The sequence below is a fragment of the Rhineura floridana genome, chromosome 2 (genome assembly GCF_030035675.1).
Source record: "Rhineura floridana isolate rRhiFlo1 chromosome 2, rRhiFlo1.hap2, whole genome shotgun sequence".
NCBI classification, from domain to species: Eukaryota; Metazoa; Chordata; class Lepidosauria; order Squamata; family Rhineuridae; genus Rhineura; species Rhineura floridana.
Window position 1 is genome coordinate 53,535,825 of NC_084481.1, and position 26,345 is coordinate 53,562,169.

General features: G+C 40.0%; 1 protein-coding gene across 1 annotated transcript in view; it reads left to right on the forward strand.

Moving 5' to 3' along the window:
• The window catches only part of LY75 (lymphocyte antigen 75), a 113,634-nt gene that overhangs the window by 38,598 nt on the left and 48,691 nt on the right, over positions 1-26,345 (forward strand). Inside the window, exons 14-23 of the mRNA XM_061608667.1 lie at positions 991-1,072; positions 2,251-2,319; positions 3,226-3,349; positions 6,695-6,730; positions 7,738-7,913; positions 9,671-9,735; positions 11,816-11,892; positions 22,880-23,016; positions 23,254-23,359; positions 24,682-24,842. Of these exons, the coding sequence (XP_061464651.1) occupies positions 991-1,072; positions 2,251-2,319; positions 3,226-3,349; positions 6,695-6,730; positions 7,738-7,913; positions 9,671-9,735; positions 11,816-11,892; positions 22,880-23,016; positions 23,254-23,359; positions 24,682-24,842 (1,033 nt within the window). The remainder of the gene's footprint in view (positions 1-990; positions 1,073-2,250; positions 2,320-3,225; positions 3,350-6,694; positions 6,731-7,737; positions 7,914-9,670; positions 9,736-11,815; positions 11,893-22,879; positions 23,017-23,253; positions 23,360-24,681; positions 24,843-26,345) is intronic.

Here is a 26,345-nt window from a genome sequence, read left to right on the forward strand (position 1 = left end):
CCTGAAGTTGACATTCTGAAACTGACCATTGTTAAAAGTTAACCATAGTTTTGATGAAATGATAAATCATGATCAACAAAAGCAAAAACGTTTGAACTTATTGTAACAGCCATGCAAGGAGGGGAGATGGGCAGTGCACGAGCCGAAGGCTTACCATGGCTCTCCACATAGTGCTACCTTACAATAGGATCTGAATGTGACCACTGAGTGGAATCCAGTTGGTACCCTTGTGCTCTCAGACAGGCTTTTAATCTAGCATTTGTCTGCACTAACGGAAGAAGGGGGTGATTTTTGCAAATTTCCCCTCCCACCTGCAGCCCCCAGCCCCTCCGAAATCCAGCTTCAGAAAGTTGAGGGACCCTCCAAAACAGGGTGGTAAGTGGCATGTGAGCTGCAGGGGAAAGGGCAAATCGGCAAAAATTGCCTCTTCTCTTATGTTAAGGTGTCCACTGTATGAAAAGACCTTTTCCATGAGTGCAGTGGTACTAACTGAATGCCATCCAATGTGCTCAAAGTAAAAACTCTTGGAATCTATGCCTGCTTTTAAATCTGAGCCCTGTGTAGATGTTCAAACTGTGTGCATGGAGAGGACTGCAATTGCACTTCTGTCCCCCATGGTGCTTGCACCACCTTCTTTTGTAACTCATACATCCCAGCTTGTGCATAGACTCTGTGCCATATAGGCCTACATGTCTAGAGCCCAGTGCATGCAGCCCAACCTGTATGATCTGTATGCTTCTATTTTGTGATGTACTGATTACGTGCTTAGATCCTTTACATTGTGGAAACTACATATGTAGACTCCTGTGCAAATTGGAATGCACAAATGGCAGGTACAATGGGAGGTTTGGCAGACTGATACAGTGACGATCCCACCCACACTATGATTTCAGTTAGGAAATTTGCACAGGGCTATTGACTTGCATGATTATAGTGATGAAATAGAATACTTGTGCTTAAAATTGGATTGAAATGCTCTTTCATTTACAGTGATGACCGATGGGTCTGGATTGGGCTAAATAAGAGGAATCCAGAATCTCTAGGATCATGGCAGTGGAGTGACAATAAGCCTGTAAGTTAAAATGGATGACAACGACAATAACAAAACATCAAATCCTAGTTGGGAGAATGTAGGTGGGCCTGAAAGAAATTAGGCAACTTTTTAAAAAACATATTTCATGCATGAAGAATAAAAGTGAAATACTCTTAAGATAATAATATAAATTTAAACATTTTGTCAGTGGAAATCTTTTGAAAATCTAAAGTTCCTGCCATTTTACTGTTGCTTGGTATTAAAAGAAATGGTTTCTCAGAAGGAATTGTACTGATCCATCCATTTTATTGGAAGAAACAGGTTTTCATTCAAATTCCTTTGTGGTCACTGAAATAAATTGAGAGCCCGTATGTAGGAGCCTTGTGTGGTTATAGAAGTGCACAAGAAGCTCTGGGTCATAATCGATGCATCATTTTAACTGTATATCAGAATGTGATCTTTCACTTCTGTAGAGAACAATACCTCTATTCAGACATTCATTTCCCTTGCGTGATTATAATCGTGCATGCTGACAAGCTCTGCCCCCTCCAGCGCATTAGAGTCCCATCTATTTCTCTACATCCTGCACAAGTTGAAGGGCATCCTTTTGAAGCAGGGAGCCTCCTGTACTTGGAGAAGCTGCCTCCAGGATTTAGAACCCTCATGTTGCATATGAGGAAAATTAATGCTCCAACAAGGCTGTAGTCCTGTACAGAAGTTCTTCATTCTGATATTCAGTCACTGGCCATGATCCAGATCCCCTATACACGGGCCCTCCATTTAGGTCATCTGAATATGAAATAAGGAATGTGTGTGTATAGATCTGTATATTGTGAATGTGTATATTCATTTCATCAGTGAAATGAATGCAGCAATGCATGTGATGAAGAATTTCCATATGCTCATTGCCCCTGCTCTACTTTGTATGTTTGCAATTAATTGCCTGAGTGGGATGAACATAAGAATTGGACTTAGCACAATATCAAATTTTACAATACAGACTCTTGGTGCAGTCCACTAAAGCCAACATGTCAGTAACAGCCATAGTAGTTGGATGAGATCCTCCCGCCCCTTCAAGATTCTTCCATTAAAGATGTAGTAAGGCCACTATGATACTGCAAAAATATCAAAACGCTACTTTAGCTACTACAACTGATTATCGTTAATAAAATGCAATTGTGTAATTCACAAATCTATTTATTTTCTTCTTTCTTTAGGTGTCTACTGTTGTTATGCACCCTGAGTTTAAAGATGATTATGATACTAGAGACTGTGCAGCTGTGAAGGTGCATTGTAACACTTTTGCTAAATAACTTCAAAATAGAATCAAACTATGTGGGAATTCTTTGTGCTGTGTTTTCATAAATTAACTCAAGTGATATATTAAATTTAGAATAATTGCTGCAACTTTGTCAAGTGCCAGGAGAAATTTTTAGTTTACTAGCAGGTTGTCAGTGAGCTCCTCCAGGGCTTTTTACTACCATGGAAATGCTACATTATACTTAGCAATGTAGTTTTGACTTTACTTCAGAATGAAATAGCATTTTATAAATACTACATTTGCATAAATTGTATTGGATTCATAAAATGAGCCCATAATACTGTGTTCTTTGCTTGATTCTTTGAAAAATATAGTAACAATGACCCAATCTAAATGTTGTTTTTTTGTATCTGAAAAACAGCGTCCATGGTTAGTTTCAAAAATATTATATTTTACTATGATGAAAAAGAGGATATGGCTCCTTCTGCATAGGTATTTTAAGTGCAGAAGGAACCATATCTTTTTTACCTGGCCAAACTGGTTTTAAGGGCATGGTCACCTAGATTTATATACATGTGTTCTTGTACACTTGTGTTATTTGACCCTTAAGCTGCAATCCTCTGCACGTATATTTGGAAGGAAATTCCGCTGGACTCAGTTAGACAGACTTCTATGTGAACAAGTGTGAGATCTGGCTGCACAAGTAGCTGTGTTTTTTTCCGTTGAAAAGCCCAATTCAAAAAAATAATTCTGTTTATCAAACAGTTGACTTAGTCTGCAATCTTATGCATACTTACCTGAGAGCAAATCCCATTGAACATAGTTGAACTTAGTTGCACGTAAGCACACATAGGATTACACTGCTCATGCAGGAATTGATACTGAATATGTCTATATAGTTTCATTGTTTTTATCTTGCTACTATGTGCAGTTTCTTAGAGCAACACGGAGATCAATGTGGAGGCTTTACTATTTTGAAGACAGAGAAGAGGATTTCTACTTAAAACCTTTCTATTGCGGTTCAGTGCTTGAATGGGTGTGCCAGATTTCTAAAGGTAAGCATCAGTCATGAATATTTTCAGCTCAGTTGTGTGCTTGTTTGCTCAGAGGTCAGTGTCATTATATTCAGTATGGCTTACTCTCATGTAAGTGTGCATAGGATTAGGCAGCATTAGGCCTAGAAATGTCTTAACTTTCATTTTGTGTGTTGTGTCAGCATGAACTGTTGGCTCAGATTTCTGTGAATTTGAAGCAAAGAGCTCTGAAAAATGTAGCAACACTTTCTTCCACACTGGGGTTCTTATAAAAACATAAGAAGAACCCTGCTGGACCAGGCCAAAGGCCCATCAAATTCACCATCCTGTGGTCTGTAGACAACCGGATGCCCATGGGAAGCCCTCAAGCAAGACCTAAAGATTTTTTTTAAAAAAACCTGATACTTAAATCAGTTTTTGAATTTTTTATGTCTGGTTTACATTGACAAGATAATCTACATGTTATATAAAAAAATAATTCTCATGCTTTTTATCTCACATAACCAGCATTGCCCAGCAAGGCTAGCTCCACCATTAAGCAAAGTAAGGCAGCATCTCGTGCAGCAGAATTTTGACACCCTTCAAGGCACCAAACATTTTCCTGGGGCATGGGGTTACAAGTCTGTTTCCCCCCCCTTGCTTTGAGTACTACTTCCTGATTAACATACGCAAAAATGGCCTGCCCTTTACATTATTAATCAATATACAATATAAATAAATACAGATATTTTGAGATCACTAGTACAAATGGCCTTTTTTAGGATTCTGAAGCAAAGGGATAGTTCCTCTTAAACATAAGATAAAAAAACTTTCAAATTAAGAAAATTAATAGTAATATAACAAATCGCTCTTTATATGTTTTTACTGTGAAGGTGTGCTTTTGGAACTGTCTGAGGACCAGCATTACCAAATGACAAACTTTATAGTGAAAAACCTTTTCAGAACCAGACTTCTGAGATGCATGGCGGCTGCCCAAAGTAGCAGCTTCTCTCTGTCCAGTAACATGTAATAAAATAAAACGTATAGCATGATGTTATTGTGGTTCTACTCCACTCTGTTGATTGCCAAAAGTTTGTACTGTTGGCTTTTCTCCCTCTTATATGCTGCCATTGGACTTTGTGCAAGCCAAATCTATGGTTATGGATGCGCAAGAGCATCTACTCAGATATGTGTGTTGTCTAATTGGACATGTACTCCATGGTCATTGGGCCTGACTTGGTCTGCTTCCAATAGTTTTATGCCATTTTGAAATGTTCTGATGAAACCCAAGTATAGAAGGAATGTCTTCCCTTCAAAGTTTCTTCACATCAGATTTACTAGAGTTCACTTTAAAAATAGGTACGCTCTCTCATGTGTTTTTCTACTGTAGTTCTTCTCAGGGGGTTAGAGAATGCATAACATGCTGTTAAGAGACAGTTTCCTTTTCTGAGGTGTGTTTTGAGGGGACCAATAAATGCATATCAGACAGGTGGCAAAATATCTGTTTTCATGTTTCTTAAACCTGCTTTGATGGTTACTTCTTAGTTGGTCATTTCTTAATAATTGGTTCTATCAAGTCTGTGATTTGGTATTTTATACTTCGTGTTTTGTCTTACTGGTTGTTTGCTTGTAACAAACAACTAACTGACTGTCCCCATTGCCTGCCACCTGCAGGGCCAGGAAAACTCTGAATATGATGGCATCATATCATGCACATTGTATTTGGGTACCTATAACCAAAGGAAAAAGGAGGAGGAAAGGAGATATAGGGTTGCTGCTTTTTATGGCCACCACATAAAAAAACCACAGACATTCTAACCCAAGAGAGTGGGAACATAAGTTCTTAGTGTACTATGTTAGTAAGAACAGGAGAAGTTTGAAAGTACAAGCTCCAGATATGGAAACAACTTTTACATTTGAACTCTGCCGATTGCTTTTTGTACCTTACATTAGAAGCTTGGGAAGTGAAAGTGGAATTCTCTCATGCTTCTCCCCAACATTCATCACTATGCCTTTAGAGTATAAACTGCTCCTGGTGTCTGCCTTGGGTGTGAATGTACCTTGACTTTTGAGGCTTTAGGTTTTTAAAGGGACAGAAAATGAGGCGTACTGTTGTTACAACTGTCCTACATATTTGCTTGGAATTGATTGCAAGGTACATTTTTCTTTATTTTTACAAACTGCGTATCAGATCTATATCTGAACTTAGGGTGGCCAGATGCAAAAGAGGACAGGGCTCCTGCACCTGGGGTAGAAGAGGGAATATCAGCAGGTATAGCTTGTTGTCCATCTGACCATCATGTGTGAAGTTCTGCTTTACAGATGTGGGAAATGTGCATTTAGCATTTAACTTTCTCAGCATCTACAAAGAAAAAACTACAAGCAGTTTCTGTTTTACACTCTGATGTTTTGGGGCCTCTTGTTTCCTTTAAAACTGTGTTCCTTCTTTCAAGTAGAGTTGGTGTGACACCTGTTTATGGTTTTGTCTTTATTTAGATTAAATACTGTATTATGGCTGTTAAGGGCTATAAAATATCAGCCTGTTTCTTAAAGGGCTATAAAATATCAGCACAAGGAAGCGGAAATCCATTTCATTTTTTTTTCTTTTATGTAAAACATTATATCCTGCATTTCCACTATTCTTTCATGGTATCATAAAAAGTTCAATTAAAAGTATTAACAATCCAGTGCAAATGAAAACAGACTCAAACCTATTCAAACATACTGTCCAGCAAAAAAAAAAAAAGAAAGAACAGCAAAACCAATATTAGTGTGCTGCCAAAGCTTTCTGTGGCTGTTTGGCATTTGTTGCTGTTTTATTGTTTTATGATATGATGTATTTGGATTTTAACAGTGCTGTAAGTTGTTTAGAAACCTTCAGGTAACAAGCAACTAATCAATCTAATAAATAACAAAACAACAATAACAACGTGGCAATAATAACACAACATTTTAGTCCATTAAGTTTTGTGACTGACTAAAAACCTATCCAAGCCTTTGCAAGAGCTTTGTAATGTTCCCTTGTTGGTTTTTCTTAATCACTCTCATTTTTAAGTGTAACATTAGCAGCAAAGAGCCTGGAAGAGAGACATCCTGAGCCATAATTGTTTTTTGGAATATGGATGGTATTGGATTGCAGCGTCAATATCTTAATATTCTTTTAAAGTTAGTCAGAAGCCTGATATATTCTTTTAAACATCATGTTTTTAAAAATTGCAATTGTGTTAAAGTTCTAACAATACTTTACTGCTTGCACCTTTCTGGTAACAAGAACAAAACCATTTCACATTCTTTGTTTCATGATGCTCTTGAAAATTCTTCTCATTTTCTTCTGATCAAGGCAAAATCAGCATGCCCAGTGATAATTTCTCCTAATTTTATTAACAGGTAGTACTCCGAAAGCACCAGAGTGGTACACACCAGGTAAGCTAACATTTTAGTTTGGCCTACACATCATTGATAAAGGTGGTCCCCACATAAAGGGCTGTAAAAGTGCCAGTGGTCTCAAAAACAGCCTCTAGCAAGTAGACCCAGGCACCTTTATATTCACTCCCTTCATGGCAGCTTGCAAGCAGAGGGAGTTGAACTATCTGCCTGTCTCCAGGCCAGCAGTCTTAACAGTAGCTATGCTTAAGGGAGCTTAGTCAGATAACAATATATATTATGAATTTATATAATAGAAGCCCTCTTATGGTGGTCTTATCAACAGGTAGTACCTGTTAAGTAAGCGTGTGAGAGAGGGCAGCAGGGACAAACATGTTAGCACCATCCACCCCAATGGCATTCACCTTCTATGAGCTGCAGAGGAGCTTCCTGTAGCCATGAATGCTCCCTGTGCTTTTTAGACGTCTGGACGATCAGACTCCTAAAACATGCAGGGAACCTCAGTTAGTACAGGAAGCTCCTTGCTTCAGAAAATTGCCCTCTTGCTTCAGAAATTTGTGGAGGGCAACCAGTATAGTGATGGAATTTTGCTCTTTCCAACTGCCTACCTGGAGATGGCTGTAATACTGTTAATATGCATAATATGTAACAATCACTTTCTAATTTTGTAGAATTTTATCTATTGTATGTTGCTCTATAATTGCCAGATGAAGGGTGGTCTAAAAATATAATAATGTTCTGTTAACAAGTTACAAAGTGTAGTGCATTAATACCCAGTAATTTTAGATACTGTTAATTCACTTCGCTTCATTAGACAGCATTCAATGCCAGTCCCATTCAGAGTAGACCCATTGAAATTAATAGACATGACTAACTTGGGTTTATTAATTTCAAAGTGTCTACTACTCTGAGTAGGACTTAATTAGTAGGGGTAAGAGCACTATTTTAACAAACATTTCCAGAGTTGTGGTGAGGTCATGGGTACATGTAATGCTTCATCTAGGATAAACTTACGTATATAGCACTCTCTCTCTTTTTCTTTGTAGATGCACATGGAATTCATGGACTACCACTAAATATTGATGGGTCTGAATTCTGGTTTGTGCCAAATAAGCACTTGAGCTATCAAGAAGCTGCTCTGTACTGTTCTAATAATGGAAGTGATTTAGCATCTGTGACCTCTTTCACTGCAGTAACGGGAATTCTAAACAGAATTGCAAATGTAATTTATTACTTTGTATCTTGGATAGCTTTTATTGTGAAAATGCTTATGTCAAAATAGTTAAAACCTCTTTTCTTGTTGTTATAAGCTGTTCAGAAAAAAATCTGTGAGAAGTGATACCTTGCCTGGGAGCATATATACCAGATCTGTTTTTCTTGCATCCAGTGAAAAAATGCTGTGCTCTTGTCCGGCTTCCCCAACTTTTCCTCTAGTATGATGAAGGGGGCAGAGTAAGAGGAACGGGTAAATCAGTGAATGCATCATTGTCATTGATGAGATTCTTTAGAACTGTGCTTGGAGGGCCATTAACTAAGGCCAGTCTGTTTGGAGCGGACTTGGGAGCAATTTTTCTCCTGTACTGCAGACAAAACAGGGCTTATCTTGAAAATACCTTTGGAAGCGCAGGAGAACGTTTCAAAAGAAGTTCTAAAGATTGCATCAGGAAACTTGCTCGATTCTCATTCAGGTAAACAGTAGTCAAAGAGCCCCAGTTACCTTCGAGCACTATTCTTCAGCCTTGGGTCTCCAGATGTATGTATGTTTGTTTGTTAGATTTATATCCCGCCCTTTCTTCCAGTAGGAGCCCACGGCAGCTCCTATTGATGAACTACAGCTTCCAGCATCCCCACACAGCATGGCCAGTGGTCAGGGATGATGGGAGTTGTAGTCCATCAACTCAAGGTTGAAGAACACTGCCTTAGAGGATGAGTTGCCACTTCAGGGAGGCTTCAAATGCCACCAACAAAGCATGTTTTTCAAAGGTCTTACCAGGTGTGTAGTAACTGCTCCCCTTACAATTTTTCACAAGTTCTTGCTTAATTCTCATTCAGATAAGCAGTAGTCAAAGAGCCCCAGTTACCTTACTATGGGTGTGTATAGGAAGTACATGTGAAAACCTTCTCAAGAAAACCTGTAATGACCTGTAAGAATTAGCAAGAGAAAATTCTTATTTTTAAAATACATTTTTAATTAAGGATTGTTATGAACAACAACATGTTTAGTCAAAAGACATGTTTAAACTTTTAACATATAAAGTGTAATACTGAACTGTTACAAAATATAGAATGGTGTTAAGTAGCAATTTTAAAAAAAAACAAGGAAGTATTTCATTTTAAAAGATGAACGTTAAAATTCTTTCTGGCATACTCTGACCCACTTATACTTAAGAAGCCTGAATTACAGGTGTTACGTGTTCTTGACTAAATAATTATACAGGAGGCACTCAGGTGATTTCAGACAATTACATAACAGCCTTTTGACCCCACGTTCCCCTTCACTCCTCCCTTCATGATGGAGCAAACATACTAGGAAGTCCTCCATTAACCATATAGTTTCCTGTTTCATCCAAGCATCTTTGATACCTGATGTTCCTCTCTCAAAGCATGTTAGTTATTTGCATTTTCTAGGGAATATTGTTCACTATCTAAACTCCCTCATAAGTTTGTATATTTCATGCAACTGTATTATGAGTTTAAGAATTTTTGATTTCCAGATATGACACCTCACACTTGTTGTTATTACTATGACTCTGGAGATTCTTTTTGGGCTGTATTAAAGGCTAGAATCAGTGAACATCAGAGCTGCGGAAAAACCTTAAAGGATTATCTTGCATTACTTCCCACACTAAAATTTCTCAGTGTATTTGGTGCATATAGACATTTCACTCATCCCTAAAAATAATTTATGTAGACTTTAAAAAACAAAAAAATGCAGGATTCTACACTTCTTGAAAACTGAGAATTTTCTTCTTTTTGCAGTTATCGGACGAAAGGCAAAGCTGGTGGCTGAAATACACAGCTCCTCTGAGCCGCTACCATTCACTGTATGTAGAACTATCAAACTCTTTGTATTCCTGAAATTCTTTTGCCATTCACCCAGTGAAAATGATCTAGCAATGTTGAACATATTATGGCCATAGGTTAAGATACTTGAGCTACGAGTCTCAGGATTTATTTATATTTTCAGAATTTAAATAAATACTACAATGAGTTGGATGCACGGATGTGCCAGAAGAAGACATTCTATCTAGCATTGGCACTATTCAGTGAAATGCTGCAAAAGAGCTAATGGAAGATGATGGCCATGTTTGCATGTAACAGTAAGCTAAACCATGACTTAGCATGAATGTGATGGCTCCCAGGAATGAGATCACAGCCGCTTTGCTCCTTCCCACTCCTTTTAACTCAGTGCAGCATGGCTGCTAAGCCAAGGTCCAAAGGCAGCTAAGCCAAATCCAAATATGAGATTGTACTTAAGCATTCTCCTCCTTAACCACAAGCTGTAGCCAAGAACAAATGTTGGCTACAGTTCTTAGTTAAGAAGGAGAGAGCTTAACCACGATCCCAGGGAGGAGCAAAGTAAGTATGAGCTCCTTTCTGGGAGCTAGCGTGTTTGAGGGGTCCTGGTAAGTCATACTTTGGCTTACTGTGGCATGCAGACCATGCCATCATATGATGTGCAAGTGATTGTGCAATGCCCAGTGCATATGATGAGAGAACATTATAAAATGCAGCATAGAAAATACCATAAAGCACAGCACTAATACAATAAGTTCTATTTGGCCTGTAAACAGAGAGATAAGTAAAAATCATATGTATAAATGCAAATAAGGAGAAAATAGAAAGCCCTTTAAAATTATCTATCTGTTGGTATTATATGTAGCATTTTGAGGGTGGAAGCACAGGATGATTTTTTAAAAATGCATGAAAGCTAAGATTCTAGAGAGTTACAAGCTTCATATTATGTAGCATTATGTTGGGTTTTATTCATAAAAAGACTGCAAGACATGCAAAGTAACAAAAACCTCAGTGTTGGGCAACTGAATTAATGTGTTCAGTAGCTGCAAAAAATAAAAGAGACCCAACAAATCTGTTTCAACCAGGTTAGGGAATCTTTTCGCCTCCATGGGCCAAATCCTTGTTAGATCGGTCTTACAGGCCAAATTTGAGAGGTGGGTTTGGCTGTTTGCCTGTCAATAAAATGATGTTGTTACGTCATTACATGATTGACACGTGAGTTGTCAAAACCCCTTGCTACCGCTGAAGGAGGCTTGAGGAAGAAAAAGACTTTCTTCTGTTGCTTCCCAGGGAGCGGAGAAGGATAGGAAGAATTCTTCCTTTCTCTCCCCTCCCACTTCCCCCCCCTTGTTGCTTCTGTAAGGGAAAGAAGAAAGCCTGCATTTTAAATTGCTTGCTTTTCTTCTCTCACTAATCACTGCAGGGGCTAGGGTGGAACAAAGGGGAGAAAGATGTCTTTCCTTCAACTTGTTGCTGTCGCCATGGGGACAGGGATAGTGGAGGGTGGAAGGAAACAATTATTTCTCCTCCACCACCGTTGTTGCACTACTAGGGTAAGTGTGCTGGGAGGGAGAAGCAGTCTCCATTCCTTGAGGAAGGCATGGTCCTACCTCCTATCTGCTGATGGGCAGTCGGCAGTGCACCTTGTTCTAGCAAAAGAGCATTTGGGAGCCCACTTGAAGCTCCCAATTGTTCATTTGAGGCCCCGCCTTTACCCACCCCATACCTGACATCATATGTGGGAGGATTAGGCTTCTCCAAAACAGCCTCCGGGGCCAAATTGGAAGGCCTGGGGGGGTGCATTTAGTCCGCGAACTGGAGATTCCCCATCCTTCTCATGTATGGTAGGACAGATACAAAGGGCAGTATTCAGTTAAGTCCTACTTGGAATGAACCCACTGTAATTAATGAATTTTATTTAGATATGTCTAACTTCAATGGGTCTATTTTGAGTAGGATTAGCATTGGATACTTCTCAAAATAAGAAAGCTGATAGAAATTGGCTACTACCTAGTTTTATTGTATGCTAATAACAATAAATATTTACATGCACCAATTTTTTAAAGAGGGCAACTCTGAAATATTTGAGTTCTTCATTTTGTCTAGGTTTTCATTATTTTCACACCATCATCAACGACACTTTAGGAATTGTTGGCATATTTCTTCTCGAAGCTGGTACATAGGTAAGTTACTTAATTTGTTTTATTTTAACAATGCTAAAAGAAAGGGTTTTTTTCCTGCTTCCAGTCAAGAGCTTTTCCTTCTGATAACAGTTTTCCTTTAAACTATTTTTTAGAAGTCACGCTACTTTTCCTGCTTCATTTTTAATTTTATGGCGATAGAGAGCTGTTTGGGATTTTAAAGGCAACAAAATAAGCAGGCAGTGTCTGCTTGTAAATTCCTTGGCCAGCTCCAAAAGACCCTGAGATACCACCTTATCCCTTATATACCCAGTAGGTCATTGTGGTCTACAGAAGAGCTTCTCCTGCAAATTCCAAAGATACCAGAAGCCCATTTCACAGTAACTCAGAGCAGGGCTTTCAGTGTGGCTGCCCTTTTACGTTGAATAGCATTCCAGTTGAGATATGACAGGCACCCACCATCTCCACTTTCCAGAAACAAATGAAGACATTTTTTTTCCAACAGGCTTTTCGAGCTGGATGAATGGGGCTCTCCCATGAGTGTCTATTTTGTATTGTTTTGTTCTTTTTAAAATATATGTGATGTTTTTAACTATTTTGCTGTTTTTATTGTGCATCACTTGAGACAATTGTGTAGACAATAAATTAATGATGCTAATAATAAAAAGACACAGGGCTGCTGTACTTTAATAACTGTATAGAAGAGGGAATTTCAGCAGGTGTAGCTTGCATGAAATTATCTCATCTACACAATTCTTAAAGGTGAAGAAATTCTTTCCTCTTTTGCAGCTGGCCACACGAGGTCTTGCACTCAAAGTTTGTGCAAACTCTATTATAGCCAGCGTGGATTTTTCACATTCCACAGTGTTAAATTGAAAATACCCCCCATGCCATTCTGATGCTTCCCATAAGCTCATTTCAGAACAAATCCTTACAAAACTTATAGTCCTGAACTCAGAAACGCTTGCTTAACAACCCTCTCAATTTTCATGGCGATACACAAAACAATCAGGGTGAATAGAGAGTTCAAAGTCTAAAAAGAGAGGGAAAAACCCCAGAGCCCTTTTGGACTTTTTTCTCTTGAGAGTTCTCATAATCTGTTGAAATTCATTAAAAATCTGCCATGTTCACAGAGTACCTATAATCCTAATACTAACCTTACCCCATACTCTGACCTTCATCTTCTGCAGTTTAAAACTTTAAAAAAATGCCTGGCTGATTTTTAATTAATTTAAGAAATTTTGGCTGGAACCCTATGATAACGTGGGTCATGCTCAGTAAGAACCAATTGTCAGTATTCTAAAAGCTTCACAGCTGCTGGGCTTGGCTAATCAGGGGGCCACACCCACACCAGACTTTGATTTCACGTGACACAGTCATGGCTTCCCTCAGAGAATCCTGGGAAGTGTGATTTGTGAAGGGTGCTGAGAGGAGACTCCTATTCCACTGACAGAGATCCAGTGGCCAGACTGGTTTAACAGTCAGCCACTCTGATTGAAGGTCTGTGAGCGGAACAGGGCGTCTCCTAGCAACTCTCAGCACCCTTCACTAACTACACTTCCCAGGATTCTTTGAGAGAAGCCATGACTGTCCAAAGTGAAATAAAGGCCTGGTGTGGATGTGGCCAGGGACAGCTTTGGTTTAAATTTGGGTGGGAGGCTACATGTGCCTGCTGTAGACTAAAGAGGTGAGGGAAACGCTGAAAAGCAATGATACTGTTCACAATGTCTTCCTTTTGGAAAGGAAAGGGTTTTTCCCTCTGCCCAGTGCCCACCCACCCAATCTCTTCCCATCCTCCTCCCCCTCCTTGCCCCTCCCCCAGGTCAGTGTTGGACTAGGACCTGGGAGACCAGGGTTCAAATCCCCGCACAGCCATGAAGCTGAGTGGGTGGCCTTGAGCCAGTCACTGCCTCTCAGCCTCAGAAGGCAATGGGTAAAACCACCTCTGAATACCATTTACCATGAAAACCCTATTCAAAGGGTTGCCATAAGTTCGGTTGACTTGAAGGCAGTCCATTTCCATTTTCAAACATTATTGCACAGAAATTAATCTCATTGAACCAAAAATATACAAATGATCAAACTAGGGTTGCCAGGTGCAGCCTCCAAGAGGTCTTCTGTATCTTTAAAAGTTGTGCAGGAGGAAGGGAGAATTTCACCTTGTGGTTTTTCCCATTACAGTGTTGCAAGAAAACCTTGGCTGAATTTTCTCTTCTCTTAAAGATAAAGAATCATTCTCAGGCCCTAAGCCTGGCAACCCTAGATCAAACCCACCCACCCTTCTCCCTCCTATTCCTTCCCTCTTGCCCCTTCCCTCCCCCTTCCATTGCCCCTCCCCCTCCCCTTCCTCCTCCCCATGGTCAGTTTTACCTATCTTAAGCATGATTGCACAGAAGTAAATACCATTGAACTCTGTAAGCATGCAAATGATCAAACCTGCCCTCCCCTCCTCCTTCCTTTGCTCCCTCCAATCCGTTCCTTCCCCCTCCTCCTCTCCCATGATCAGTTTTTCCTGTCCTAACCATGATTGCAAAGGAGTAAATCCCATTGAACTCAATATGCATGCAAATGATCAGACCTGCTTTTCCCTTCTTTCCCCTCTCCTCTCCCTTCCTCCCCTTTTTCCTCCTCCCCCCCTGCCCACTCCAGCCATGCCTCCCTCCCCTCGTTCGGTTTTACCTATCCTAAGCATGATTGCATGGGAGTAAATTGCACTGAACTCAATAAACATGCAAATGATCAAACCTGTCCTCCCATCCCAGTCCTCCCTTCTGCCTTTCCTCCTCCTCCCTCCTCCTCTCCCTGCTCCTCCTCTCCCCATCCCCTATGGTCAGTTTCACCTATCCTAAGCATGATTGCAGGGGAGAAAATCCCACTGAACTCAATAAGCATGCAAATGATCAATCCATTCTCAGCAAGCTTGCACAGGATCCCATTTCTTACCTCCCGGATTAAAAAGTAGGGGAATCACTAATAGGCAAAAAACTTTGCGGTTTAAGAATGTACCTATAGCCCACAGATTTTTCTATCCAACTTTAAAAAGCGGGGAAATTGGGCAGCTATAGTGAATGCACCAGGGTAGCAGGAGACCTGACCTCCTTTCTGAGATATTGTACTGCCCTACAAAGTTGTCAAAATGCAAACACCATTTGGGTTGGTCTTTCACAGTCCAATCCACTTGCTGTGTAGCTTGGAAGAATTTGGTCACCTGTGCCTCTGAGCATATGGTGAGTGGTGGCAACACCTGTAATCAGCCCAAATAATAGAAAGAAGATATGTCCTGTGCTGATCTTGTTTTAGCCGGGAGAAAGCAACATTATTAAGACAGTTGATATAGTTCAGATGGTCACTTTAAATATGTCTGATTTACTTTGCAATTTTAGTGATGTTTTCTATAGGAAATCATTTTCTTTTGCTTTTGTTTTATGAATATGTGAAGTACAGCAACACTTTGCAAAATTTACACTAAAAAAACTCCAAACGTAATTGTGGTATAATGGCACTGATTTCTGCAGAATAGTCTCCAGTGGACCTGAGGAGTGTCTCAATTTGCACAAGATAAAACAGTGGGAGGTGAAATACATTCTAGCAAAATTCTAGGTGTGCTCTATGTTTTTAATTGACCATGCCTACCTTGCCTTCAATGAAGTGGTTTAAACATAGCAAGCTCAAAACATGCATCCTCTTTTTTCCAACAGCTAGAGTCATTCCTGAAGTAGCAACATATTAGAATCAATCTGATTTTACATCAAACTGCAGTTTCAGATTCCACTGTTAATGCACCCAAAATAGAAATAGAAGATAACCTCCAATTTGAAACACAAAAGGCTGTCTTCACCATCATATGACGTTGACCAATAAAAAGGCTTTGAAAGTAATAAAAATAAATTTGACACAGATTTCTAGGACGAATAATGAGGGAAATAAAATTTTCTAGATTAGATTCTCTGTAGAAACATTAGTAACACAGGAAAGAAGCAAAGTAAGAACACCAACAAACATACAAAAATGTAATTCTCCATCTTTGGAGATGGCAGGTATTGCCACCATTCACCATATGCTCAGAGGCACGTTACCAAATTCTGCCAAGCTACACAGCATGTGGATTGGACTGTGAAAGACCAACCCAAATGGTGTTTGCATTTTGACAACTTTGTAGGGCAGTACAATATCTCAGAGAAGTCAGGTCTCCTGCTCCCCTGGTGCATTCACTATAGTTGCCCAATTTCCCTGCTTTTTAAAGTTTGATAGAGGTATCTGTGGGCTATAGGTACATTCTTAAACCACAAGGTTTTTTGCCTATTAGTGAATATGTAAATATAGTTTGTGCAACTTTCCTCTGTAAGAGTAAATATAGTTTGTGCAACTTTCCTCTGTAAGATCACTTTCTCACATTACAACAGGTACCACTAAGCAGCTGATAAAACCACTGCACAGGCAGCTGGCAGAGTTTGTTTAGTGTATCTAAAGCCACTCTAGAATTACCAGTTTTACAATGCAATCCTAAGTATGTTTACCTGACAGTTAGTCCCACTGTGTTCAATACAGCTGATTCTCAGGAAGGCATTGCAGATACATTCATATATGATTCAGTGCAATGCTGTTATGCTGCAGTTCACTTGGCCACAGACAGGTGGCACTGCAAACTACAGTATGATGAGAGATGGTGGATGCGTGGCCCAGATGAGCCAACAGGCTGTAGCAGCCTCTCAGCTGCATGGGTTCCTTCACCTGCCAGTCTGGAACTCATGCTCCAGGGATCTAGAGCCCCAGGCTAGCAAGCACTGCTTCTGGCTACTTTCCTCCTAATGATCAGTTTGGGAACTCACTGCTTCTGCCACAGTTGATAGGATGAAGAGTCAGTCTGGGAGGAGGAAAAGATGACCAAAAGTGGCAGCCAGCCTGCCTGGTAATCCATCTGCACCGCTGCCAATTAGGATGAAGAGCTGGCCCAATTAAGGTGGCTGGCCTGCTTTGGGCTTCCTTCTCTCAATCCTTTTCCTGCTGAGGTGAGTCTTCAGTGGCATGAGGTGGAAAAAGGGAAGGTCTTTCTCTTTTAGCAGCTTTCCAAATTTTTGAAAAGAAAGTTGTCATTCCCATCCCTGCAACCCAAAGTCCTCTTAACTGGAGATAATGTGGGGAAAATCTGGGACCTTCTACATGCAAAGTCAGTGCTTAGCCAATAGGGGAGGATCCTTAAGCTTGGGCAAGACCTAAAATAATATAAATAGTAGCCTGGTGTTTAGTTTGCCAGGTGAACATCTCTTTATTTTCCCCAGCCTTTTAAATTCTTAGGGACTTTAAAAGTTAAAAATAAAAATAAAACAAGTTAGACATGACTTAGTTTCCAGTCAGTGGGGCTTAAGTTCAACTAAGTTAATCTGGGTCCAACCCTTACATTTTAAATCTATTATCTGATTATTTCTTGGTGTTGCTGAAAATATTTTAAAATGTTACATTAAAAAAACACAAGCAAAAAAGCAAGAAACACTTGCACCTATACAGGAGATTCCATTTTGAAAAGATACAAATCATTCTGTCTCTTACGCCAGTACAATTTTAAACACTTTCAAAATTATGACACTCCACATCCCTTTTTTATAAAAACATTGTTCCTGTAAGTTTACTAATTACAGCCAACCCCCAAACTTTGATGTCCCATTTCCTCACTCTCTGAATTTGTGGAGTTTCTATACAGATTCCTGGAGTGTTTTGTTATGATGATGATGTACTGCCTTCAAGTCGATCCGGACTTATGGCGTCCCTATGAATAGGGTTTTCATGGTAAGCGGTATTCAGAGGGGGTTTACCATTGCCTTCCTCTGAGGCTGAGAGACCATGACTGGCCCAAGGTCACCCAGTGAGCTTTATGGCTGTGTGGGAATTCGAACCCTGGTCTCCCAGGTCGCAGTCCAACACCTTAACCACTACACCACACTGGCTGTCATGTTTTGTTATACTGATTTTTTAAAAATATTATATTCAAGCACAAAAATGAAATAATGGTATAAGTATATAAAAAAAGAGATAATATAGACCACATACAACATGCTTTCCCTGTGCCTTAAGAAAAGTCTACTGCCCCACTAATAACCACAGACAGGATCACAAAGGAAAAAACATAACCTGAACAGCAACCATGTCAGTCTCCCCAACTGAACCCTTCCTCTGGGCAATGGCATAAATAAAAGAACATATAGCAGGACTCATTGATCAAAAATATATAACAAAATATGTGTCAGTGAGGCATGAAAGCAAAGGATAGGAAAATACGTTCTCACATTGTTTTCATTCAATAGTACAAATAACCTATATTTAAAATAACCTGTATTTAAGTGCTCCAAATGTTTGCATATTGTGATGGAGGATCCTGGCCATGCTCTTTCTGGTTTATATAATTTACAAAGGATACTAAATTTTTATGAACTTGTCTGTCTTGGTAATTCCCTGTGTAACTCTTAAGTTTAGCTGTGAATTTCTCCATGAAGGCAGGAACCAAACTTTTTGATACTAATAATGTATGGCGGCATCTTTTAAATCTCTCCAATGTTTGGTTAGCGTGAGCCAAGCTGCCATGAGAAAATATCCTGTTAATTCTTTGTTTTTTAAGTCTCTGTTAGCTTCTGAAAACAAAATGAGAATAGCTAATTGTGGTGTTCTGTCTGGAATTTGTTCAGTTATTTGTTGTATTTCTTCAAAAATCTGATTCCAGAAATTGTGGCCATACTCACAAGACCACCACATGTGGTGGGACGTGTCACATCTCCTCCAGCACCTTGATGAAAGCATATGGTTTATTCTGGATATATGTACTAGAGTTCCCTATGAGCGATGCCGTCGGGAGTCATGTACTCCCAGCAGGGTCACCCATGGCAGTAAGGTCAAGGGAGAGGAACCAGACAAAGAACAATCCAAGGATGTCCCCAATGGCAGAGCAGGCAGAGGATAACAATTTTTATTTATTTATTTATTTATTTTCATTTCTAGACCGCCCATAGCTAATAGCTCTATTAGTGTATGTTACAATGGCTGTGAAGGCGGATGAAGACTACAGCAGATAAAAGACTTCAAATCATTGTGGTATCCATGCCAGTGGATCAAAGCCTTTTTTTGTCAAGATTGTGTGTTGATTGTCGTGCACCGATCTCCCCACATAAAACAAATTCACGCACAGGCGTCTTCCAACCAAAACAAAACAAAAGCCCCATGGCGATCGGTGAATGGTGATGGGGGCAGGACTGTGAAATCCAGAAGCCCCTAGTCATGGACCGGCACATGGGTGGTGGATACAGACTCAGTCGTCCTGGCTCAAGGACCAGGCAGTTGAGTAGTTCGGCAGCTATATCCACGACTGAGCAATCCTATTCAGGATCCACTCTGCTCACCCTGTATGGGGAGGGGGCTAGAAAAGGTGCCCTAAACATAGTTTGCCTCCTCTCTCCCCTGACTGGATCACCGTGTCCAGTGGGATTACCACTTAGCAGTTGCAAAAGACAAATGAACTTTGGTACGTGGAATATATGGACATTGCTGTCCAATACAGATAGTGAACGTCCTGAACACAGGACTGCCATCATCGCGAGGGAGTTGAGACATTTTAATATTGACATAGAAGCACTCCAAGAAACTTGAAGAGCAGGACAGGAACAATTGAAGGAAGAAAAAGGAGGTTACACCTTCTTCTGGAAAGGACTGCCTGAACAAGAACGATGAATACATGGAGTAGGCTTTGTTATTAAAAATGATCTTGTGAAGTTCTTGTCAGAAGTTCCTATTGTCATTAATGAACGACTCTCAACTCTCTGATTAAAACTCACCAAAACCCAGCAGGCAACTATTCTAAGTGCCTATGCACCAACATTAGATGCTGATGAAGACATCAAAGAAAAAATTTATACCCAGCTGGACACCATCTTATCAGAGATACCTAAGGAGGATAAAATAATCCTCCTGGGCAATTTCAATGCAAGAGTTGGGCTTGATTTTGATTTATGGCCAGAAACCATTAGGAAAGGAGGAGTTGGCAATAGCAACCTGAATGGAATTCTCCTTCTGACTAAATGTGCAGAGCATAATCTTGTTATTGCAAACACACTCTCACCAGAAAGATAAATTTAAAACATTATGGAAGCACCCTCGGTTGAAGCACTGGCATCTCCTGGATTACGTAATTGTCTGTGCCAGAGATTGTCTTGATGTACTCCTCACTAGGGCCATGATGAGTGCCGATGACTGCTGGACAGATCACCGATTAATTCGATCCACTATGGCCATTAATATTGTTCCTCAATGTAGGCTCCAAGGAAGAAAACCAAGGCGTAAAATGAACATCCACACCCTTCAAGATCCTATTAAGCGAGCTTGCTTTCAAACGACTCTCAAGAAACATCTACCTACGGAACTCCCTGAAAACATCGAGAAACACTGGAGTAAACTGAAGACATCTATTATTGCAACATGTGAACAAACTATTGGATACCAAATTAAGAAACATCAGGACTGGTTTGATGAGAATGATAGTGAGATTGAACATATCATTGACAAGAAAAGGAAAACCTTCCAGACATGGCAAAAAGACATTAACTGTGCTGCTAAGAAAAAAAATCTATGCCAGTGCAAAGGCTGAGGTCCAAAGAAGAACTGGAGAACTTAAGAACGCCTGGTGGATAAAGAAAGCTCAAGAAATCCAGCATTTTGCAGATGCTCATGATGCACGGGCCTTTTTTAATGCCACAAAGGCCATCTATGGACCAACAAATTATGGTACAAATCCGTTACACTCAGTGGATGGAACCAAACTTCTAAAGGACAAAGAATCTATTGCACTGCGTTGGAAAGAGCATTACCACGACCTCCTTAATCGTAACTCTTATGTGACTGGTGAGGTCTTCTCACAAATCCCACAATAGCAAATCAGAGATGAGCTTGCAGAATCCCCTAATTTGGATGAAGTCAATAAAGCCATTAATTTTTGTATTTGTTTTTAGTTACTGTAAACCACCCAGAGAGCTTCGACTATGGGGCGGTATACAAGTATAATTAATAAATAAATAAATAATCAAATGAAGAATAACAAAGCTAGTGGTCTTGATGGGGTTCCTGCTGAAGTCTTTAAAGAAGGTGGGCCTGAACTTACACAACTTCATAAGCTCATCAAAAAAATCTGGATGAGGGAGGAGATCCCGGAAGACTTTAGGGATGCCATCATTATCACTTTTTTCAAGAATGGTGATACAACAGATTGTGGGAACTACCGAGGCATCTCTTTTCTAGTTACCTCAGGTAAAATCCTTGCAAGGATCCTCACAAATCGCCTCCTACCTATCTCAGAAGACATCCTCCCTGAATCCCAAAATGGTTTCCGCCCTTCCAGGGGGACAGTGGACGTGAAGCTCAAGAAAAATGCAGGGAGCAAAACCAACCTCTGTATATGGTGTTTATTGATCTGACTAAGGCCTTTGATACTGTAAATCGAACTGCTCTTGGACCATCCTTCTGAAAATTGGATGCCCTGATAAATTTGTGAATATTTTGTGACTCCTCCATGACAACATGACGGTGACAATTTTGGATAACAATGGCTCCATTCAAAGTGGGATCAGGCATCAAACAGGGATGTGTCATTGCTCCGACCTTATTAGCTATTTTCATCGTCATGATTCTACACCTTGTTGAGGGGAAACTTCCCACTGGCGTGGAAATCACATATCAAACAGATGGAAAGCTTTTTAATCTCAGTAGGCTAAAAGCAAAAACTAAGGTAATTACAACCTCCGTCGTAGAACTTCAGTATGCCAATGATAATGTAGTCTCCACACATTCAGAGGAAGATCTTCAAACTATCCTAAATGTCTTTGCAGAAGCATATGAAAAGCTTGGCCTCTCGCTTAACATCAAAAAAACCAAAGTGCTTCATCAGCAAGTGCAAACCAATCCCTCTACAGCACCATCAATCCATCTTAATGGTGCAACGCTGGAGAATGTTGATCATTTTTCTTATATTGGCAGCCATCTCTCTGTAAAAGTTGACATCTACATTGAAATTCAGCATCGTCTGAGTGCCGCATTCTCCCGAATGAAGCATAGAGTGTTCGAGGATCGGGATATTCGCAGGGAGACCAAAATGCTTATTTACAAAGCCATTGTACTACCGACCTTACTGTACACCTGTGAAACATGGACTATCTATAAATGCCACTCCCAACTTCTTGAAAGATTCCACCAACGCTGCCTTTGGAAAATTCTGCAAATTACTTGGGAAGATAGGGGGACTAATGTTAGCGTATTGGAAGAAGCAAAGACCACCAGTGTTGAAACAATGATCCTCCAACATCAACTTCGCTGGAGCGGCCATGTTGTTTGAGTGCCTGATCACCGTCTTCCAAAGCAGCTACTTTACTCCCAACTTAAGAATGGAAAATGGAATATCGGTGGACAGCAAAAGAGGTTTAAAGATGTTTTTAAAGCTAATCTAAAAAAAATGTAATATGAGCATCAAGAACTGGGAAGCCTTGGCCCATGAGCGTCCCAATTGGAGGTGGCCATTATCAAAGGTGCTATGGACTTTGAAGAAGCACGAGTACAGGGCGGAAGGGACAAATGAGCTAAACAGAAGGCACATCAAGCAAATCCTCATCGTGACTGTCTTCCATCTGGAAACCTGTCTCCTCACTGTGGGAAGCTGTGTGGATCTAGAATTGGCCTCCACTGTTAAAGACCTTATCCTGGAAGACAATCTTACTCAGCCACAAGTGATCACCAATGAATGAATGGCTGTGCCAGAGTGAGATACCACCTGTGAGCTATTTTGAGCATGGTCTGTCGGATTTGATATAATATTATGCTGATTTTATTCTCTGCTTCATATTTTATGTTTTGTTTTATAGTTGTGTAGTGGTGTTGTAAGCTGTCCAGAGAACTTTGCTATTGGGCAGCATATAAATATTAAGAAAATAATAAGTATAAATAATAGGAATGTAAATAAGGATAAATATAAAGACATACATTTGTAAATTTATAATTCCTGCAGACAGCACAATAAGCTGCAGTACGAAGCTCCCCTTCATTTGTGAGAAATACAATACTTCGCTATTGGAGAAGCACAACCCAGGTTATAAACCAACTCTGAGAAGGTGTCCTAAACATTGGCTTGCTTTTCTGGATAAGGTAAAAAAAATAATTGGGGCATTCTTTGTATTTCAAACTCTGATATCTGTTAAAAGGTGGTTTGTAAGAGTCTCTAAAACGTGATCAGTATCTGTAAGACTGTAGTGACTTTGACCAGTAACAAAAATATTTTTGTAAGATATTTTTTCCCCTTGCTTTTGTGAATCAAACTAAGCATCAAAGCTAATGTGAAATCGAGGTACCTCAGACAGAGTGTTTATAATAATTTTTTTCCAGTGTTATCAAATGGTGCCCCCTAAGGATTCCAAGTTTCAGGAAGCAAATGAATATTGTACAACGTTTGGAGGTTTTCTTCCATCAATTAAAAGCCAAGCTGAACAAGGTAAGGTGATAAATTCAGTGCTTCTTGCAAAGAGTTTTATAGAGGAGAACCACAATCGGTGCATTGATATTTTGTATGTTACTGCGTGCATGGCACATGGTTTGCTAAAGACTGTTGTGGAAACAGGGATTAATACTTTTCTCTTTTTGAACCAGCTAGCATTCTACTTGATGTTTTCTCTGGACTGTATTAGGGATGGAAGAGAAATTCGTTCAGTTTAGATTTTCATGAGAACGTACCTGATTTATACTTCCCAAAGCAATACACCGCTATCCTTAGAACTTTGCATTTATCTGAATTTTGCAATGTAGTTCTCCAACCAAACAATTGTATATATTAGGTGAAATTACACATAACAATTCATATAGTAGGGAAAATAATATACAAAATGCATTATAATGGGGGAATTTGCTCTCAAAATGTGTTTACTGGGAGAAATGCCCACTGAAATGCTGGTGAGTTTTTGTGAGGATGCTTGTTTGTTTTTAAAAAAATTTCAAGCTAATGCAGAAATGTGGCAAATTTAAGATTGGAAAAATTAATCCATCCCTAAATTGTATAAAGATGTGTGTGTGTTTGTGTGAGAGAGCAGGTTTTCATTCTTGACAGTGTGGATTTAACTATGTATCTATTCTGCAACGTACTCACTGTGTGGCCTTGCACAAATTACACTGTAATTTTTACAAATTCCATTTTTCATAAAATGGGCAAAGCAAGATTGTTCTGGATGCGCAAGAGTGCTCTGGAGGCAAATGAGAAAAAGATTATGAAGCCCCTTGCCTATTTCTAAGTTGTAATAATAACACCATCATTCTTGGGAATGATGGGTCATTGGCACAGTGGTGTGATATGCAGCTCTTAATGGCAAGAAGCAAGGTATGGGCATGGGTGGCATATATGTTGAAGAAGAGAGAGGTGAATGTTGTCTGAGGAAGGAGAAATGGAGAGTGATCCAGTTTGCCCTGCCTATTCTTGCAAGTTAACAAAAACAGGCTGTCCTTGGATGTATCATTTTAACCATCAGTAAAAACTTCACTCTCATATAAATCTGGGTCAAGTATTGTGTTAAAAAAAAATTAAGGGATGAAGAGGAGGAGGAAATCCATCAAAGCAAAACCAAAATTGTTTCCATTGATAGCTGCGAACCTGCCATTATTTGGGGAAAAAACTGCAATTCTTAGTATATAATCTATACAAGATTATTTATAGCCTAAGGAAATGCTATAAATTCCACATAAGTAGAAGATGCATTATTTTAAGTTTTTGATATTTACTCTGTCTACCTAATCCTAATGTGCAAATATTTATCTTCTGCCCAACAGATTTTATCACATCCTTGCTTCCTGGTATGCCGCAAAATATTTGGATTGGTTTGCGCTTTCGGGTTTATACACGTGAAAACAAGTGGGCAGATGGCAGTGGGTTGGAATATACCAATTTCCATCCATTGCTTCATGGAAGGCTAAGGAAAGTTGAATTTGATGTAAGTCATTCAGGATTTGTTTTCTAAACGAGAGAAGGACTTTGATTGTTACCAACTTAAGACAGAGAAGGAAAGGCATGTACAAAACAAGTAAAATTAATCCAGCCTTCTTGAATATTAGTTTGTGGCTGTTTGTCTTGTACAGAAACAGAGGTATAGAATGATACCATTCTGTGATATCTTCTTGGGCTCAATATTGTTTCAAGTATAATTATGACAGCAGCATAAGGAATATGCTATTTTTTAACAGCATAGTAGTGGCCTAGGGAGCCAAAGACCTGTTTGGAGACACATCCTCTATCTACTTTGGGGGGGGGGGAGGGGAGGGATTATTTTTCTAGCATCATTTCACACCACAGTGGCCTAGTTTGGACATAATGCTGATTTTTTGTTCCTTGGGCCAGTGGCCTCTGATAGCTAAAAGGTTCTGTATCCGTACCGTAAACAAATTGCAGTTAAGGCTAATTTATTTATTTATTTAATTTAATTTATATACCGCCCTAAGCCCGAAGGCTCTCTGGGCAGTGTACATAAAAGATAAAACAAGCACAGTGTATAAGTACAATAAATACAATAAATCAAGAACCAAAAACAAACAAACAATAAAAGAACCAAACAACGTCCAAAATACAAGATAATAGTGAAATACTGTTAAAATACACTTTAAAATGCCTGGGAGTATAAAAAGGTTTTCACCTGGCGCCGAAAAGATAGTAGCGTCGGCGCTAGGCGCACCTCATCGGCAAAACTGTTCCACAGTTCGGGGGCCACCACTGAAAAGGCCCTAGTTCTAGTCACCACCCTCCGAGCTTCTCGATGGGATGGCACTCGGAGGAGGGCCTTAGATGTTGAGCGCAGTGTACGGGTAGGTTCATATTGGGAGAGGCGTTCCACCAGGTATTGCGGTCTCATGCAGTGTATGGCTTTATAGGTCAAAACCAGCACTTTGAATCTAGCCCGGAAACAAATAGGAAGCCAGTGCAGACGGGCCAGAACAGGTGTTATATGAGCGGACCTTCTGGTCCGCGTCAGCAATCTGGCTGCTGCATTCTGGACTAGCTGTAGTTTCTGAACAGTCTTCAAGGGCAGCCCAACGTAGAGCGCATTGCAGTAGTCCAATCTAGACGTTACCAGAGCATGAACAACTGAGGCGAGGTCATCACTGTCCAGATAGGGACGTAGCTGGGCTACCAATCGAAGATGGTAAAAAGCATTCCGTGCCACCGAGGCCACCTGGGCCTCAAGAGACAAGGAAGGATCGAAAAGAACTCCCAAGCTACGAACCTGTTCCTTCAAGGGGAGTGTAACCCCATCAAGAACAGGATAAACATCCACCATCTGGGCAGAGAAGGCACTCACCAACAGCGTCTCAGTCTTGTCTGGATTGAGCTTCAGTCTGTTAGCTCCCATCCAGTCCATTATCGCGGCCAGGCAACGGTTTAGCACGTTAACAGCCTCACCTGAAGAAGATGAAAAGGAGAAATAGAGCTGCGTGTCATCAGC